The sequence below is a fragment of the Alligator mississippiensis genome, chromosome 7, assembly GCF_030867095.1.
Source record: "Alligator mississippiensis isolate rAllMis1 chromosome 7, rAllMis1, whole genome shotgun sequence".
Classification (NCBI taxonomy): domain Eukaryota; kingdom Metazoa; phylum Chordata; order Crocodylia; family Alligatoridae; genus Alligator; species Alligator mississippiensis.
The window spans coordinates 44926609-44944912 of NC_081830.1; the positions used below are offsets into that span (position 1 = coordinate 44926609).

At 39.7% G+C, this 18304-nt stretch overlaps 1 protein-coding gene across 6 annotated transcripts in view; it reads right to left on the minus strand.

Moving 5' to 3' along the window:
- Positions 1–18304, minus strand: part of PIK3CB (phosphatidylinositol-4,5-bisphosphate 3-kinase catalytic subunit beta) — a 171114-nt gene that overhangs the window by 34628 nt on the left and 118182 nt on the right. For all 6 annotated transcript variants that reach the window (XR_002087481.2, XM_014602894.3, XM_019478733.2 and 3 more), the window contains 5 exons: positions 11902–12153; positions 11251–11347; positions 10135–10265; positions 5960–6010; positions 4115–4303 (listed from right to left, as the gene is read on the minus strand). Coding sequence is in view for 5 of the 6 variants with exons in the window: in XM_014602894.3 (XP_014458380.1) it covers positions 4115–4303; positions 5960–6010; positions 10135–10265; positions 11251–11347; positions 11902–12153 (720 nt within the window). In the remaining variant the exon portion in view is untranslated. The remainder of the gene's footprint in view (positions 1–4114; positions 4304–5959; positions 6011–10134; positions 10266–11250; positions 11348–11901; positions 12154–18304) is intronic.

The following is an 18304-nucleotide window of genomic DNA, read 5'->3' on the forward strand; positions in this document are numbered from 1 at the left end:
CTCTGTACATCTGCAAATAGAAATACCACAGTCTTTCTGGACAACACTCTACGATACATCATCATACATCATATCTACTGGCTTTTTACTTGCTAAGCCTTTCAAATAAAATATGTAAAGAGAATTTTAAAGGTGCCATAAATACTATTTTATCTATTTTCTCTTAATGTTCAAATCAAAAGAAAATTCTATATACTTGTCAAGTAATTCATCTGTATTCCCTACAATTGTTTGGTTACTATTGGTGAAGCAATCACAAATTCCTTATGAGGTAATTAAAAAGCCCTCTTGCTTAATGTCTCATTTCTGTGTAGGTAAATAAATATCTGTTTATAGTCTTAACTTTATAAGTAAAAATAAAAACAAATGAATAGTAGACACAAAAGAACATATTGAAATGAATAAACAATGTGAGAAAATTTGTGCATGCAAAGGAATGCTAGTGGGTGAAGAATGAGTGGGTGAGTCATATGACTAGCCTGGCATTCACTGCTGAAACAACTGAACTGCAAAGTGAAGGATGAAATTTGCAGTATTTTAATAGCTCTAAGGGTAATGTAAGGCCTGCTGGTAACCAGGTTCTAACAAAAGCTAGAGGGTTTTTCATCATGGTTCATAGACTCTCCACAGTTTCTGCTACTCTACATCTTGCAGGGAAATTAAGGGCACTGAAAGAGGGTTGGTGGGGGGGGAGAACAGCACTTTACCAGAAAAGAAACTGTGGTCAGTTTGACTTGGCTCCCCAGCATTTGTATAGAATTCAGGGGTGGGAAAAATGTGGCCTGCAGGCCGGATGCAGCCTGCCAGTCCATTCTATCCAGCCTGCAGGGACCCTAAAAAATTTTAAAAAAATTAATATTTATCTGCCCCGGCTGCCTGTCATGCAGCCCTCGATGGCTTGCCAAACTCAGTAAATGGCCCTCTGCCTGAAATAATTGCCCACCCCAGTCTAGATAGTGCGCTGATTGAATCAGCTATTAAATATAAGGACCAAAAAGCCCCGCTGAAGTGCATGATTTATACAGATGCTGGGCGAGCTGGGTCAAACTGACTGGGTTCCTCTTCTGGGCATGTAGAGGCATGCTGAGCTGAAAGTAAAAAGCATCTTTTTGGTTTTTTCCACATCTGTCAGTGACCTAAGTTTATGTCTGGACTGCCCATCTAAAGGATCACATGATGAACAAAGTAGGCATGAGTCTGAATCTTAATAAGTCTTCATGTAACAGTCCCCGAAAAGGTTTGCTAGTAACTGGAGTAATACCTGATGTTCAAACTGTAGTAATGGGAATACACACATACACAGAGTGAGAACTGTTAATGGCTAGTTGCAACTGAGAGTTGCAACTAGTTTAAATATCTGAAAAGCAAAATGCTTCTTTTGCAAAATGACTAGTGTGGGAGGGGAGGTACAAGCCCTCTCCCAACATGTCCCGGGACCCCGCCCGACAAACACCGATACTCATGGCAGGGATCAGGATGTGTGGCAGCTGTGGAGAAACACTGATGCAGGCTCAGCAGTTCCACAGCTGCCTGAACCTGTGGATCGGCGAGCCCCATGGGTGGGCCAGGAAGCAGTGCGGGAGGTCAAAAAGACAGCTGGGGAGAGACCCAGCTGCCCGGAGAAGGAAAGACCAGATGCCGGAGGACAGCAGCGGATGGCGGAGCTGGGCAGAGAAGAACAGAACGCCGGCGGGGAGAGACTGGATGCTGGCAGAGGAAGGCGAACAGTGGAGCTGGGTGCCAAGGAGCGGAACACCAGCAGAGAGAGGCAGGCAGCGGAGCCTGGTAAGAAAGGTGAAGCGGGGCACAGGACGAGAAGACCCAGTGCTGGCCAGAGAAGCCCGGCGGGAAAGCCCACAGGTCTGGGCTCAGGTTGCCAAAGTTTGCCAGAAGGTCATGGCAGGGAGAAGATAGTCCTCACAATCCCGAGCAAAGACCAGGCTGCTCCAGAGAGTGCAGGTACCATGGCGGGGAAGGCCAACAAGTGATGGCAAAACACTGTGGGCAGCCTGGTGAAAAGGGAGGAGCAGGTGGCAACTGGCCCAGATCCCGGCAGCGAAGGGGCAAGTTCCACCAGATAGTGAAATCAGGAGTGACTGACTCCTAATCTGTTGGTTCCTGGGAAGAATACTCGGAGAGACAGACAAAATTCCTTCTCCTGTCCCAGGGAAGCAGACGGGTCCTGGGGTCAGAGTCCCAGCAGACACTGAATGTCTTCTCTTTTATTTAGTGTCTTCTAAGTTATCGTTCACCCCAGGCTGGGGCACGTTTAGTTTCCCCGAAGGTGAGCCCAAAGACAAGGGATCAATTTGGGAGAGATTAACAGCTGAACAGACCTGACCCCGGTAGAGGCGGGCCTCTCGGGTGAGAAGATATCATCTCAGAGAAGGTTACAGGGAGCAGAGTCCTCCCAGGCTTCAGATGTGGTAAGGGTTGGGTAAAGGGGAGGTTTGGAGCCCCACAAAAAAAAAGACCAGGGTCACAACCCCTCTGAGACCACCGACAGTGAACTGCCTCCCCAATCAATCAACATCCAAGTTGCAGCAGGCGAGTAGAGTCAGCGCTCAGAATCATCTGGGTGGCCTTGGGGTGCGGTATCACCCTGACGTCGCTAGGGAGAAAGGCACCGACCAGAAAAGGGCCGAAGCCTTACAGCACCTACCAGTGAAAACTAGTATTAAAGAACTTCATTACAATATTCCCAAAGTTTATTCCACAGATTGTCATACCAAGATGGTATTTGTTTCTATCTCTAAGAATCATATGGCATTCGATGAACAGTTCTAGCAACAGTAAGAGTGAAATTAAAGCAAGCAGATGTACTGCAGCAAGTATCTGGTTCTCTGTCACACTGGGTGTTAGGTTTGTTAAAGCTCTGTGAGATTTTGGTTTATCTACTGAATATGCATTAAACTAGGCAAATTTCAAACAGAAATATAAAAAGACATTATTTTTTGTTGCATTTATGGTTTCAAGTCAGTTTGTAAATTAAGAACATTATAACCATGAAAAATATTTTTTTCCGTGCAAAAGTCACAAACAATATTGATCAACATTTTAGGAATAAAAATGGTCTTGATTGCTTGATAACACTATAAGGGAAAATTTCACTTCATAAGTGCCTTAGGAAAATAAACATTTCATTAAAAAATCTGAATTATAAAGTCATCAGCTGATCTTCAGAATCACAAAAGGCACAGCAGCTGTTATCAAGTCTACTAAGTACATAGTCCACTAAAAATGGAATAACAATTTTTGTCCTTTCCCTTGTTAAAGAAAACTGAAAAAGATTCAAAAGTTACCATCCAAGAAGTTCCTAACTTTTCTCAAGAAGTTGTGCAAAACTTAGATTCTATGTAGAATATTGTTGGAAAATGTAAATTTGTCGCTTACAACAAACAAAAGAGGGTTTCCTATACAGCACCTTGTGGCATTCTCATTCTACAAATTTACTTTAGTTAAATTGCAGCAACATGAAACTTGAATACCCTCATTATTTCTACAGCAGCTTTATGAAAGTTTACTCAAGTAAGTTGCCTCACAAAAGGAAAAGACAAGTTACTTTGTAAAACTAATGTGCACCTTAGATATTTTATGCAAAAGTCAATTGTTCACTTTATTAGCTACCGATTAATTTCTTTGAGCAATTAGTTTTAGAAAGGTTTAACCAAACAAATAAACATAAAGGAATCTGAATCCAATAATTTAGCCTTGCAGGTTCAATCCAAGCCCTGAGTTTGTAAATGCTTATATACATATACATACTAAATCTGCACAGAGGAATAAAACACCAAAAATTAATTGGGTCAGTTTTATTTGTTTCCAATTTTCCATGGACTGTTCAGTTGTCATTTAGAAATAAATTTGGAGTCTTCTAGTTTAGAGGAACTTTAAGCACATTCCTTCCCCAGTATTTTTTAAAGAAGAAATTCCGATGACCTGTTCTTAATGCTTATCACTTTAACTAAAAAGTTAACATGCCTCTGCAAAATTTATTAAACACTTAATTTTATACAAAGCTTAGCAAAACACTTCCAATATTTGCATGAACAGGAATTTTTTTCCTCATGATTTCTCCCTAGTATTTTTAGACTGCCTCTCTCATTCACCTCACCTGAGCAACATCTTCAAGTTTGTTCCATTTTACAGAAAGCAGCAATTTTGGCAATGATTGTGGAAAATTTTCACGGCAGTCATAGCGCAATGTCCAAATAAGATCCATTTCATTTTCACAGAGTTGAGACAAGGGGTCCCTTTCCATGATTTCTTTTAGCACAACATAGAACTTCTTGCCACCTCGACCCTAGGAAAATACAAGTTTGTTATGTAACTTCAAGAATCATCAAACACATTATAAAAGACAATGACTTGTCTGATCTAATACCCTATATGTTAAATCTACACCAGGAGGGGAAGAGAGAGAAAGACTAATTTTTTAAAGTATAAGGAACATTTCTTAGTCTAGTAATGGAAGGAGACATCTAGACAACAGGCCTAGAAATTGATTCAAAATTCAATTTACAAAAATGTACTTGGAAAAAGTAATTGAACTTCAGTGTTAATGACACTAGATGGCAATCTTGCTGTTCTTAGCTCAGTCTTGTTCAGGGAGCACCTATTTTTCTTTTGTTTTCAAACAAATAAATTTTATGTGCACAGATAGGTTATACGCAAGTAAAAATTAAAAGTCAAGGATGCACTTCCAACCATAACAGAAAGGAAACAGTTTTTGTAAATGCTAATACAGGCATCACTTAAATTGCTAAAACTTGTTTTATTCTGATAATATCTTTTTTTCCATTTTATATTGATAGTTAACACAATTTTGATTTCTGGAAAGTCAAAGTTAGTTTTACTTTTAATAGGTTTAATACTGAATTTTCTATTTTAAAAAGAATGTGATCATTAATCCCCCTTGTTCAGTAGAAGCACCCTTACAATGCATGTTACAAGGAAAGAAATTAAGCTGAGAAAATGTTTCTATCAATTTAAAATGCAAAACAAGGTGTAATGAAATATTATAGAAACTACTGCTTCTTGATACAACTGACCTGTATGGGTATGGACAAGGGTTACATTTATTTTAGAAAAAAATGCCTTTTTCCCAGTTCAAATAGGGAGCATAACAGCATTCAAGCAGTTTATGGAGGAAAGATCTAGCAGTTCCGCAACACAACTGATAGCTTTTTAAACAATGTTGCTGTTTCGTATCACCATGTGTAACATTTGCTCAGTTACATGGGGTACAAGGAGGTTCCCTATGGAGGGAAGTCATTCCTAATAGCCCTCCAAAGGGAGGGAGAATGGCTGGTTCCTTGACAGCCTGCTCAGTGGTGAGCTGATGAGGAGTTCTGCGGTGGTGACCCAGCTGCTGCAATGAGAGAGAGACAGGGCGGAGCAAGCAGCAGTGCCACTGCCCTCCAGTCCCTTGTATAGTCTCAGGTCTCCCTGGGACCATGCAAGGGGTGGGAAGCATTCTCCTGCAGCTTGATCCATTCTGGGTCTCCCCAGGACAGCTCAAACAGTAGCACCACTGTCCCATGCACAGTCCCTGGAATTCCCAGGAAACCTCCAACAACCAAGTACACTGAACAGTGCCACGACATACTTTTATCTTTAAATTTGTAGGCTATCAGAAACCAAAGTATACATTTTTATTAGGAAGAATCCATAAAAAGTAAGCTACAGTTGTCTTTTTTTAAACATCTCTTGACAACTCTGTCAACTCCAGCCTAATTACTGCCTAGTTAGATGATATGAAGAAAAGACTTAACTCCTAAAAAAAAGTGGTAATCTTTATACAAAAAAAAAAGTGAAAAAATGAAACACATGCACTAAAGATTCTGAGTTTCTTGAGTTCACATATATACTCCGTGTTATAAAAATATAAAGTGACAGAAAAGTAACCTTTCATTTAAATATAATTTTCTTAAAAGAGACTTTGGGCTTGGATACTTACTGCCATAGCACTGTCACTGCTTTTTGCAATTTCAGCTGCCTTTTCAAGTATCTGTAAAAGGATAACAGTATAAGGATTAGGTTTAAATAAAAAAAATCTGACCGCATTATGAGGAAATGTTGCAAAAGGAAAGCAATGAAGTGGCATTTGCTGTGTCATTTATATAACTAGGAATCTGGTTAAGTATTTATTCATTCTTAATATTGTATCTGATTTTAGGGCATATGTCCTAACAAGTATTATTCCTCTCCAATAAAAATGTGTTTTTTATTGACAGCTGATAAAACAAATTCTTCTATAAAACAGAATAGTATTCACAAACACGTGTACTACGTAACAGCTATGCGCTTGGGGAATGCAAATGCCAGTGCAACGTATCACAAACAATATTGACCTAAAAACCCCTTATTTTTCAGGCAATTTGAAGGTAACAATCTGTAGATTTAGATATCTTTTATTAGACCAACTTAAATAACTGGGGAAAAAAATGTAGGCAAGCTTTCGGGTTTAAAAACCTTTCGTCAAACTGAGGAAGTCTCTGCAGCTGTTGTGGGCTCTTCCTGGACAGAATGAATAGTAAAGAAGCCAGAGGCTGGGCTGGTATTTTTCCAACTATTTAAGTTGGTCTAATAAAAGAGATCAGATTCAGCCAAAGAACCTTGTCTGCTTATGTCCTTAGACCAGGGGCGGGCAATTATTTTGGGTGGAGGGCTGCTTACTGAGTTTTGGGAAGCCATCTAGGGCTGCATGACAGGCAGCCAGGGGCAGATAAATATTAATTTTCTAAACTTTTCAGGGGACCCATGGGCCAGATAGAATGGCCTGGCAGGCCGCATCCGGCCCGCAGGCTGCATTTTGTGAACCCCTGCCTTAGGCCAACATGGCTACAACCTACACCCCTGTGTAGGTTCGGGTAATTTGGTGCCAAAGACTCTGATACAGGGCATGAAAGTACAGAGTTCTCCCCTTTCTCTTTAAACATCACATGTCAATTTAATTCTTGGAAAGCTTTTAAGTTATATCCTTAGAAACTGCTGTCAAATATCTACCCATAAAACACATCTTCAGCCATGTTGACTGTCATTCACTGCATGGTTGCTCCTGACCTGATGAGTAGTTCTAGTCCAAGCCCCTTCATTCCTTGTTGGATGTGCCTGAACTGTCAGTATTGATGTCAATTATAACCCTGTTGTGGTGAGGTATTCTAATTTAGATAGTTGCCACACCAAAAAAGGTTAAGATTTTTAACCAGGTTTTACAGTCCCCTGAATGTACAGAACATGTAGTAACTGACGATGCTGACCGGATTTGAACCAATAGCATTTATCCTTTTACCAGTACCATGAGCCATCCAGTGCACATACACCAACAGTACTTTCACAAGTTGTATCAAGAAAGTGTTACTGTGAAAAAAGCAGCCATGAACATAGAGCTGGAAAGGATTTTCTCGGTCAGTCCCCTGACTTCAACAGCCACCACACCAAATAATTATTTCATAAACTGATTAAGCTCACTCCTAAAAATAACTTAGGCGTAGTAGGGTCAAAAATGCCTATTAAAAGGCTGTTCCAAAAATCTCACCCTTCCTTTAGTTAGAAACCTCTTCTAACTCCAACCTACATTTACTGCTGAACAGTTTATACTTTTCTTTTTTTTATGCCAACGTTATCCTTCAATTTAAAAACTTCTCTCTACAGTTTGGTGTTCATCCATCTTTCCCTGCTGATGTGCTTGTGGTAATCCTATCCTTCTCTCAGCATTCATTTTCCCAGGCTAAACAATTCACGCTCTTTGTCTCCTCTCCTATGACTGGCTTTCCATTTCCTCTTCTCTGCATCTGTTTCAATTTAATTCATTGTTCCTGAGTATGGATGACCAGAATTGTACTTAGTATTCTGAATGAGGTCTCACTATGCTTTACATGGTGGGCACTCTGAATCTGTAAGCATAGGTGCCAGGAAGCAGTCTATAACCCTGGGCAGAGGGTCATGCTAATGTGACTATACTGCTTCCATTGCTCAAACTCACTTGGATATTTCTACATGGCACATTTCAGCTTATACATATCCAAAGCTATTAGATGCTGCTGCACTGAGGAACAATGACTAAAGTGAAGCATCAGTTAAGCTAGTGAAGGGCTACATCTCCTTTTTGCAGATGAACTGATGTTGTGGTCCATCTTTAAGATCTATGATTCCCAAACCAGGCTCGGACATCTGATTGTAAGGGTATTCTTCCATAGCTGCTTAATCCGATTTGAAAATTTGAACAAATAACTGCAGGTCCAGATTCTCAGCTGTATATTAGTCAAATACATGCACTGATCCATTCTGCCAGCTGAGGACCTGAACCATCCAATCATTTTAATCCAGAAAGGCCTTCAAACAAAAAGATGAGCTTTGATTCCTTGGAAAGATTTATTTGGAGCCACCTCTGGAAGGGTCACATCATTAGTATTATTAGTTTATCACAAAAAAAATCAACTGAACTCTTCAAGTGAAGGTATGTTTCTGTGCTCTGAATTTACCAAAGACCTTGCAACACATTTCCACCATTCTTGAGTATTAGAAGTAGTGTGCTTTTGAGAAACTGAAGCACACCAAAAAACTGACAAATTTAACTGCTTCTTCAAGGTTGATTTCTTTAAGTGAATATTCCATCAACTACCTGTGCAGCCACTATAAAAAAAAAAGACAGGAAATTACCCCAGTTTCAAGTATGCAACTCCTGGGGTACAACTGAAGGCAAAGCCACCTAATAGCAGTTGTGACAGATAAGGAACATTAATCTGTCAGATATCTTTTAACTACTATAAATAGATAATTACTTGCAAAAAATGTAGACAGATTTTATTGAGATACATGAATGTGTTAGAACATAGGAATTTTTAGATGTATGTAATAAAAACACAAGAGAAAATATGAACACAAAAAATACCTAGTAGTGTACGCAATATACTTCTAAAATAATGCTAGGAAAACAAATACCTCAGCGTATTTTCAGAAATTATGCAACTAAGAAAAATCAACAGGAGGTCCAAGTAAACAGATGATATAATTGCCCCAAATGTTTTTGGTATGAGAAGCCGCTGCACCTTCAAGAAGTGGCATTTCCCATTCTAAACAGGAAAATGACTGTTTACTGGTTATAAATTACTTATGCATATATAGTTTTGGAGGCTTTCCTGACATTCTGTGACAGATTAGCAGGGATCTGCTGTCATTTTGAATTACAGAATTAATTATTACCCTATTTTATTATCATGATTTTTGCCTTGTTCTTGTGACTTGTATTTGAGAATGACACTGATCAAGACAGCTTTGTTTTTGGAATTTGCATGCGTCTCTCTATCAAAGGTGATGATCTCAGCAAGAATTTAACCAAGCTGGTGCTAACTTTCCTACAAAAGAACTCTAGAGTAACATATGGGGGAAATAAAACATTATTTCCCACACATGTCAGTGATTGGCTGCTTTTAACACTTATTTTATGACTGACTTGTCTCCTGGGATTAGCTTTACTTGCTTGTTTGTAACTAGACCAGCTGTCTAGCATTTATACTATAGTTACTGAACTGTATTCTAAACAGAGATTCAAACATGCTTCCTCTACTTGGGCAGAGATTCGTACTTGCTACAGTGGCACTACATGGGGCAATGTAAGGTGATTTAGTTTCGAGCAGGCTTAAGTCCATTTTAGCATAGAAACAGGCATAAAATTGCTTTCCACAGAAGAATTTTAGTTGCTGAAGAAGAAAGGTTTGTAGAGAACAAATAAAATAAATTCTTATAAACAGAAGTGTCATCCTTTTGGGTTATGGTTGAACCATTGAGTACTATTGAATGCGTTTATACTGAAGTTTCCAGAATTCCAACTACAGTATTTTTTTTTTTATTAAAAGACAGCTATAAAATTAAAAAGGAACCAAGAACACAACATTATTTTGCTGACCTTCAAAAGCACAAAAGGTAATAGCCATGTGGGATGTTAGAAAAAAGTATGCTCAAAGACTTGGCTTCAATGTTTTGAAGCCAAGGCATCAAGACTCAATTATATATTCCATGTTTAAGTAAAGCAAAAAAGACAGGAAGGGTGGAATTCAATAGAAATTCACGATTCAAGTTAACAATAGCCACTTACATACTAGCATTTGTGCTTCTTATTTAATTTCTTACCTTATCGAAGGGAGGGTAATAAATAGGCAGTTTTGAGTATTCTTGAAATTTAATGTGCAAAGCTGTTGCATTTTCAGCGTAAGGATTAGTTTGTACTGTTCCCATTGGATTCAACATTTCTTCAAGTTCATCTAAAAAAATTAGAACAGTTAGTTATAGTACAAGACATCTTTGGAAATGCAAGCAAGACTTGAAAAGAGTGATGCCATGAGTAACTTCTTCCTGTGTCAGTTGTACAGTTTGTGTGGAACATCTATTTTGCACTGCATGCCTAGTACAGAGCTGTCTCTTAACACTAGAATTGTTTTAGCTTAGGAAGATCATCCCAGGAAGAGGATCATCTGGTACTAAAAGCAGTGTGGCTTTTACAGTACCTACTCTACTGAAGAGAGGTACAACAGGAAAAAACAAGGGTAGCCAAGATGTCCCTATGACATGTCAGTCCTTAGTTGCAATGTCAGCCCAAAAAGGATCTGCATCTCGTGAGAGGCCATGCTCCCCACTTAGGCGACAGGCGGGGGTGCAGGCAGTGCCCCCCCTACAAGCTCCGGCCGGGGAATGGAAGTGCTGGATGAAGTGTTGCGGCCACTTCCCAGTTGACGCGATTGGCTGCAGGGGCCCCCTGCCCCTGGTAATTGACTGGTCACCGGGGGGGGCATGTGTGTTCCCCTTGACTAAAGTGGTACCAGTCACTCATGCTAAGAGCTGCGCTAATTAGTGCACCCCCCTCTCCCCCACCTCCTAGAGCACGTCTACAAATGCCCTTAGAGGACTACTTCAAGAAAAAGGCTTCCCAAACCTTCAGGAACAGTTGTGAATAGTTATAACAGTATCTACTTTGAATATTTCACAGATTCAGGATTAGAAAATTCATCTTTTAACTTAAAAAGTAATTAATTAAATATTGCAAACAGTAAAGGGGACCAAATGAATGAATGAATCCTGAATTAAGCTAAGTCAGTTTACACTAACTTGAGGATCTGGTCTAAGATTAATTAGTAAGATTATTTTTGTAAGTGAAAGTATTTAATATTATTTAATACTCCCTTCCTCTAAATTAATGCTCTTCTTTAATCTCCAATGTTTTTTCAGGTATACATCAACTTTCAGACTTACCAGGAAATGATGACCAGCTGTGCAATATGAGGTCTCCAGTCTTCAACTGTCCTTTATAATCAAATATCATAGTATTTACCCATGCTACAGGATAGTGCTGTTAAAGGAAAGATGTATTTGCTTATTTAGACAGAAACTGAACAAATTATTTAAAGTTGTAAAATGGTAAATACTCCAAGATTAGAAAAATTGCTTTCTACATCTAATAAATCATACTTTTTTTAATAAGACAATGCCTCAGCAGATTACATTCTAAAGTTTATGACTTTGTGTTGGAAGGGTACAAAAGTTTTTAAGAAACCCCATTTCAATGGAATATTCCTTTCCTATGTTGGAAACTCAAATGTTGCAGCACTGCTCTGAATACAGAACCATATAGTAAAAAGTAAAAGGCAAAAAAACCTTATCAAATTCCCCAAAGTAAATGAGAGAATTATAAAAATATAAATTTTTAAAAAGACAGAATTTATAATAAAGAGAGAAAAAAAAAGGATGAAGAAACAGTGAACAACAGGCATTAACAGGCATTAACAAAGAAAGAAAAAAAAATCTTGTGCTATGACTGGGCAATATATTAAGAAATCAAGTAAAGAAATGTTTGTAAATACATTGCTCAGTATAGTTGAGAGGTACACTAAATCAAATCATTACCACTTTTCCAGCTTTCCTAATGGTCTGATATTTGGCAGTATTCATTGTCTTGGTTGACTTCTTCGTTTTCATTTTGTCCATCACGGCATAAACTGCAAAGCACAGCCTCGCCATTCTTGGCAAGTCACAAACATTGACTTCAAATTCTAGGGTTTCATTCCAAACGTGGTCACTTCTCCCCGATACTTCTGTACTTACAATAGGCTTGCAAAGGAGCTCAGTCCCATGGAAAAGACCAGCCCTGACGCTAACCTGCAACAGAAAAACATCCAAAAAAAGACTTTCTAAAATGCAACAGAACTTTTATTCAAGAACACAAAAAGCATACACTATCATGGAAACTAAAAAGATTAATTCTGGTAGGGAGTGGGGGTGGGGGGCAGAAGAGGCAAACAAGGTCATTTTGGGGGTGTCTTGGTGTTCTTTCATAGCTTGTGACAGGAAGCTTAAGTCAAGACTTTCCAGTTGGTGGCCCACAGATTACACATGGCCTGTGAGAGGTTGAGTTTTGACCCATGGGGCTCCTCCAGCAGCAGCTTGCCAGCACAGCTGCTAGAGCCATTGTGGCAGGGCTCTGGAACTCAAAGGATGAACACTGCTGCTACATGCCCCTACACCCACTCATTGCTGGTGACTTAAATCAGTGGCTGGGGAAAAGGGTATGAAAGAGATGGCAGGGGTTTAGGTTGTAGCTGTGTTGATCTAAGGACATAGGCAGACAAGGTTCCTTGGGTGAATATGATATCTTTTATTAGACCAACCCAAATAGTTGGAGAATATTTATTAAGCAAGCTTTCGGGTTCAAAACCCCTTTGTCAGGCTAAGGAAGTTGCAGCAGTTGGTGTGTGCTCTTCCTGGATGGAATGAAAAGTTAACAAGCCAGGGGCTGGACTGGACTGGGCTGGGGAGTCAGTTGCCAGACAGCTTATAATGTATAAAAAATCCAGTGTCTGTGTTTAGTCCATGATCTCTAGTGTTCAGGAGGTTAATGAAATGGAGCTCATAGGCTCATCTCTGGGATGTGTTGTGTAAATTTCCCTTGAGGATCAGGACTGAGAGATTGGAGAGAGAGTGGCCCTCCTGTGAGAAATGTGCCCCCACCGGTAATTGGGTATTTCTGTCTTTGATGGATTTCCGGTGTGCATTCATTCTGGTGTGCAGTTCTTGTTTGATCTCTCCTACATATCTTCCATCAGGGCATTTGGTGCATTGGATGAGGTATATTACATTTCTGGAGGTGCAGCTGTAAGATCCTGGGATGCTGATGGCTCTGTTGTGGGGTGTAATAATAGTGGGGGTGGTGGAGATGTGTTGGCAGGTTTTGCATTTCTTGTCATGGCATGGTTTGGATCCTTTTGGTGTGTTCTGGGCTTGAGGAAGTTTGCTTCTGGTGATGAGGTTGGTGAGGTTTGGTGCTTGTTTGAAGGCTAGGATGGGTGGCTCTGGGAAGATCTTTTTAAGAATAGGGTCTCTGTCTAGTATGGGTTGCAATTTTTTGAGGATTTTCCGTACAGGTTCAAGGGAGGGGTGATAAGTCATAACCAGCGGTGTACGATTTGTGGGGGGTTTTCTTCTGTACTGCAGTAGTTCTTCACGTGGTATCCAGGTAGTTCTTTCAAATGTGTGATCTACCTCGCTGGACGAGTGTCCTTGCTGGGTGAAAGCCTTTTTAAGATTGGTGAGGTGGCAATCTCGAGTGCTCTCTTCAGTATAAATGCGGTGGTATCTGAGGGCTTGGCTGTATATCACAGCTTTTTTGGTGTGTTTAGGGTGATTGCTGGTTCTGTGCAGATATGTATGTTGGTCTGTGGGTTTCTTGTATACTGTGGTCTGTATTTTACCCTTCTGGATACTGGTCATTGTGTCTAAAAAGGAGATGCTGGTGCTGGAGTATTCTAGAGAAAGTCGGATGGAGGGATGGTGACTGCTGAATTTCTGATGGAACTCAATCAGAGATTGCAGGTTCTCAGTCCAAATGATGAAGATGTCATCGATGTATCTTAAGTATAGCAAGGGTTTGATGGTGCAGTTCTTGAGGAAGTCTTCTTCCAGGTGGCTTATAAAAAGGTTGGCATACTGTGGGGCCATTTTAGTGCCCACAGCTGTTCCCATCATCTGGAGGAAGTGTTATTAAAAGTGAAATTGTTGTGTGTGAGGACGAAGTATATAATGTCAGTAATATCTTTGGGTCTGTATTCTGAGTTGTAATCTTGTTCCTGTAGATATGTAAGGCAGGCTTGGATGCCATCCTGGTGTGGGCTGTTGGTATATGGGCCGGTACGTCCATGGTGGCTAGGAGTGTGTTGCTGGAAAGGTGGTCTATGTTTTTAAGTTTCCGTAGAAAGTCTGTAGTGTCTTGTACAAAACTTGCTCTGTGGGTGACAAGCGGTTTTAGGATTGATTCAACGAAACCTGATATTTCCTCAGTTAGGGTCCCATGGTTGGATATTATAGGTCTGCCAGGGTTCCCTTGTTTGTGGATTTCAGGGAGCAGGTAAAAAGTCCCCGGGGTTAGGTAGCGGGGGGATCAAGGTCTGTAGTTTTTCTTGTAGTCTTGATGGAAAACGTTTGATGGTATTGTTGAGTTTTTTGGTGAAAAGGGGAGTAGGATCTTCTTGTAGTTCTTTGTAGTAGGTGGTGTCAGAGCTGTCTGTTGGCTTCCTTTATGTAATCCTCACGGTTTAGGATGACTATGGCTCCTCCTTTATCTGCTGGTTTTATTACTATTTGGTGGTTGGATCTTAGAGATTCTATGGTCTTTTTCTCAGGTAGAGAGAGGTTGTTGTGGTGGCGTGTGTTGATGATTATTTCGTTGTTCATTCTTTCCCTGAAGCAGTCAAAGAGATGGCAGCATTCACCCAACAAGGTTCCAAAGCTGCACCAATGCAGCAGTTCCAGCAGCTGTGTCTGCAAGCTGCTGCTAGAGGTGAGTAGTCTGACCGATAAGAAGCCCCATGGTCTGGATCTGGCTCTCAGGGGGTCAAATAAGTTGGACAGCCCTATCTTAAGTACTTACGTTTAATTTCTACTCTTAAAATTATGTTTATTCAGTTACTATGAATGAGAACAACTGAGCTCTTTTAATAGCTGATTATTTCATAAGGTAATCATGAGGGAAAAACCAAGAGAGATATTGGGGCAGGGAAATAATTGTGGAGCTTTTACTTAACAGGAACAGCAACGGCCTATTTGCTAAAAGGAAACAAATCCCAGGTGAAAAATTCTGCAAAATGTTTCAAACATGAGATATTTCAGATTTCTGAACAATAACCCAGGGTAAAAGAAGTTAGTGATGGCATCCTGGTCATGAGTTCTTCCCTTCAAAACCTACCTACAAACAAGTTTGTTTTCTATTTTTCTTGCATAAATTCAAGATAAGCTAGAAGTGTAGCACGCTGACTGCATGTTGACCATCAATACTCAACCATGAAATCTGGAGCCAAAATGAAAGGATCACTCTAATATCACATCAGCGGAAAATCAAAAATATCTACATGAATTTATACTTAAGGTGTAGAGACATAGTTAAAAGCACAAAAAGCACCACCATGACTGGGATGAACTCTAACAGGTTAACATACTTATTCAAAACTATTCAGGTCTGCAGAATTGCAAAGGAAATCTTAAAAGCTCCCTCGTGAGATTTCTGGCAATCCCCTACTTCTGTTCTGCTAAGAAATACCAGTACAACAGCCTCTCCCACAGTATTATGCCACTTCCTTTGCAGCAGCTGAATATAAACAGAAATGCTATTGTTACAGTTTTTAAACCAAACTTAATGCTGACCAAATGCATCTGACCTTAAAATAACAGAGTTTATTTTAAATTTCAAGTAAGAGTTAAGGCTGCTTCTTTCTTTATCCAACCAATTTTTCTCTCATTCGGTTTAAAGTCTATTGAAAGGTAATTTTAAAGACTGTCTGATAAGTTTTCTGGCGATTCCTTACTTCTAGTACAGAAATAAATATTAGACAAACATGATATGAAACCTTTTGTCCCACTTAAATTTGTCTGGATGCGTTAAGGGAATTATACCAAGGTGGCTGTTCGGGTAGAATTCCAGGCACTTCTGGAAGGTCAAAATTTGCAACTATCAAATGGTCTTCATAGTGTTACATTCACTGGGTCTCTCATGTTAAGGGCAATTATTACTTTAAATAGGAAATTAGTTTTCAGTGATCACCACATATTAATATACATGAATTCTCCTAACTCAACACAACTTGTACCAAAGGAAATAGTAGGCAGCAAACAACTGAATAAAGAGTAATGAAAATATAATCTCTCCGGTATGTAAAATGGAGCAAATTGATCTCTTTGAATCCTTCAAGATCATACAAACCTGTGAATGAAACATACAGAAAGAACATTGATGAGTTTGATAATCCTACAAATGGAGCATTTTCAGTACCATTATAAATGATCTGAAATTATATTTTACACCCATATTCCAGGCGCAGTAGCTGTCTTTGATATAGAAACAGGCAAGATCAGTACTACAAAACCAACTGAAAAGTCGGACTTGAAGTTGGGGGAAGGAGGGAAGAAGGAGTTGCAATGTTCTCTTACAGTAACACTGTCTTAAACATCACAAAAAATGAGCAATTAGAATAAACTGAAGGACTTTAGCATGGGTATGTTCCAGACAGTTACATTACTAGATACCATAAGAAAAATAAAGGGAAGAATGAAGAAGCAATCCATTTTGCCATCAATACAAAAAGACTGGTTGAGACAGAAAAGTGACTGAATTACACAAAAGAAAGTTCCTTCCTACTTCATATTACATTCAAATGAAACTTCAGAACATGGAGTCCAAATTACTGAAAGTGCCACCTGAAGAAGTAAAGGCATATGAAAAGGGGGTCTTTGACTTCTACTCAAAAAGAAAGAGAAACATGCAAGTTTTTGGGGGGCAATCTCTATTGCTTCTCAGAAAAGGGGAGGTTGTAGAATCTTCATTATCGAAAGTTTTAAGCGTAGTTGAGACAATTGTCTTGGATAGTATATGCAAGGATGTTCCTGCCTTGAGGAGAGGCCAATTAGATGACCCCTTGAGATCCCTTCCAGTGCAATTTTTCTATGGCTGTGAAAATGAAGATGACACATGGAATTACTTATTCGACTTATACCTACAGACAACATTATCCCACTACTACCAAGATGGCTCAGCATTTCAAAGCAGCTGGCTGAAGCAGATACTGAACAAGGCAGCTATTACATGGTAGGAAAAGTAAAGCACTCAGACATTTGCAGATCATTTTGTCTCCACTGGAGGAAGCGATACATCTACAATTGGCAAATTCATTCTGTCATTTAAAGAATGATTTCTTTCATTTTTCACTGACTCTTAGCAGTATCATCAAGTAATGCCTTCCACCATGAACAGTGGCCAAGGAGGGAATAAGCGATGCAAGCTTTGCTGGAAAGATCTTTGTTCGTCTCCTGCTAGCACTGTAAAAATATGATATACTTAAGTTTGAGGCTATGCGCCCTTAGGAAACTCTGTAACACGTTCTTTTCTGCAACACTGTCTTCTAATTGTCATAGGATCATGGAAAGAAGGGCTGGAAGGGACCTTACAAGGTCATCTAGTTCCAGCCCTCTGCTCTAGGCAAGATCATCCCCGAATAAACCATCACAGCTAAGTGTCTGTCCAACTGCTCTTGAAAACTTCCAAGCACAGAGATTCCACAATTCCTCTAGGTAGCCAGTTCAAATGCTTGATGGCCCTCACAATCAGAAAGTTCCTCCTAATTTCCATCCCAAATTTCCTCTGCAGCAGCTTGAGGCCATTGCTCCGAGTCTTCTACCTAAAAACCACAAAGACAAGGATATCTCCATCCTCTAAAACCCTCTCTGTCCTCTCTTCTCCAGACTAAATAACCCTATTTTTCACCTTTTCCTCATAAGCCTTGTTTCTCAGACCCCTAATCATGTTTTGTCACTCTATGCTGGACTATTTCTAATCTATCCACATTCTTCCTGAAGTGTGGGGCTCAAAATTGGACACAGTACTCCACGTGAGACCTCACCAGCATTGAACACAGCAAAAGTATTACTTCCCTTGATCTGCAAGTGACATTCCCATTAATATAACTCACTATACTGTTGGTTTTTTCCTTTTTTTTTTTTTTTTTGCAACAAGAGCTCATATTTAGCTTATGGTCTCTTGCAACTCTTTCTAGGAAACACTGCTGCCTAGCCATTCATTCCCCAGTCTATATTTGAGCATACAGTTATTTTGTACCAAGTAAAGGACTTCGTGCTTGTCTTTGCTGAATCTCATCTGATTGATTACAGATTATTTTTTCCAGTCTATCCAGGTTATTCCGGATCCTAGCCCTCTCTTCCTCAGTGTATGCAATTCTGCCCAAATTGGTGTTACCCACAAATTTGCTAA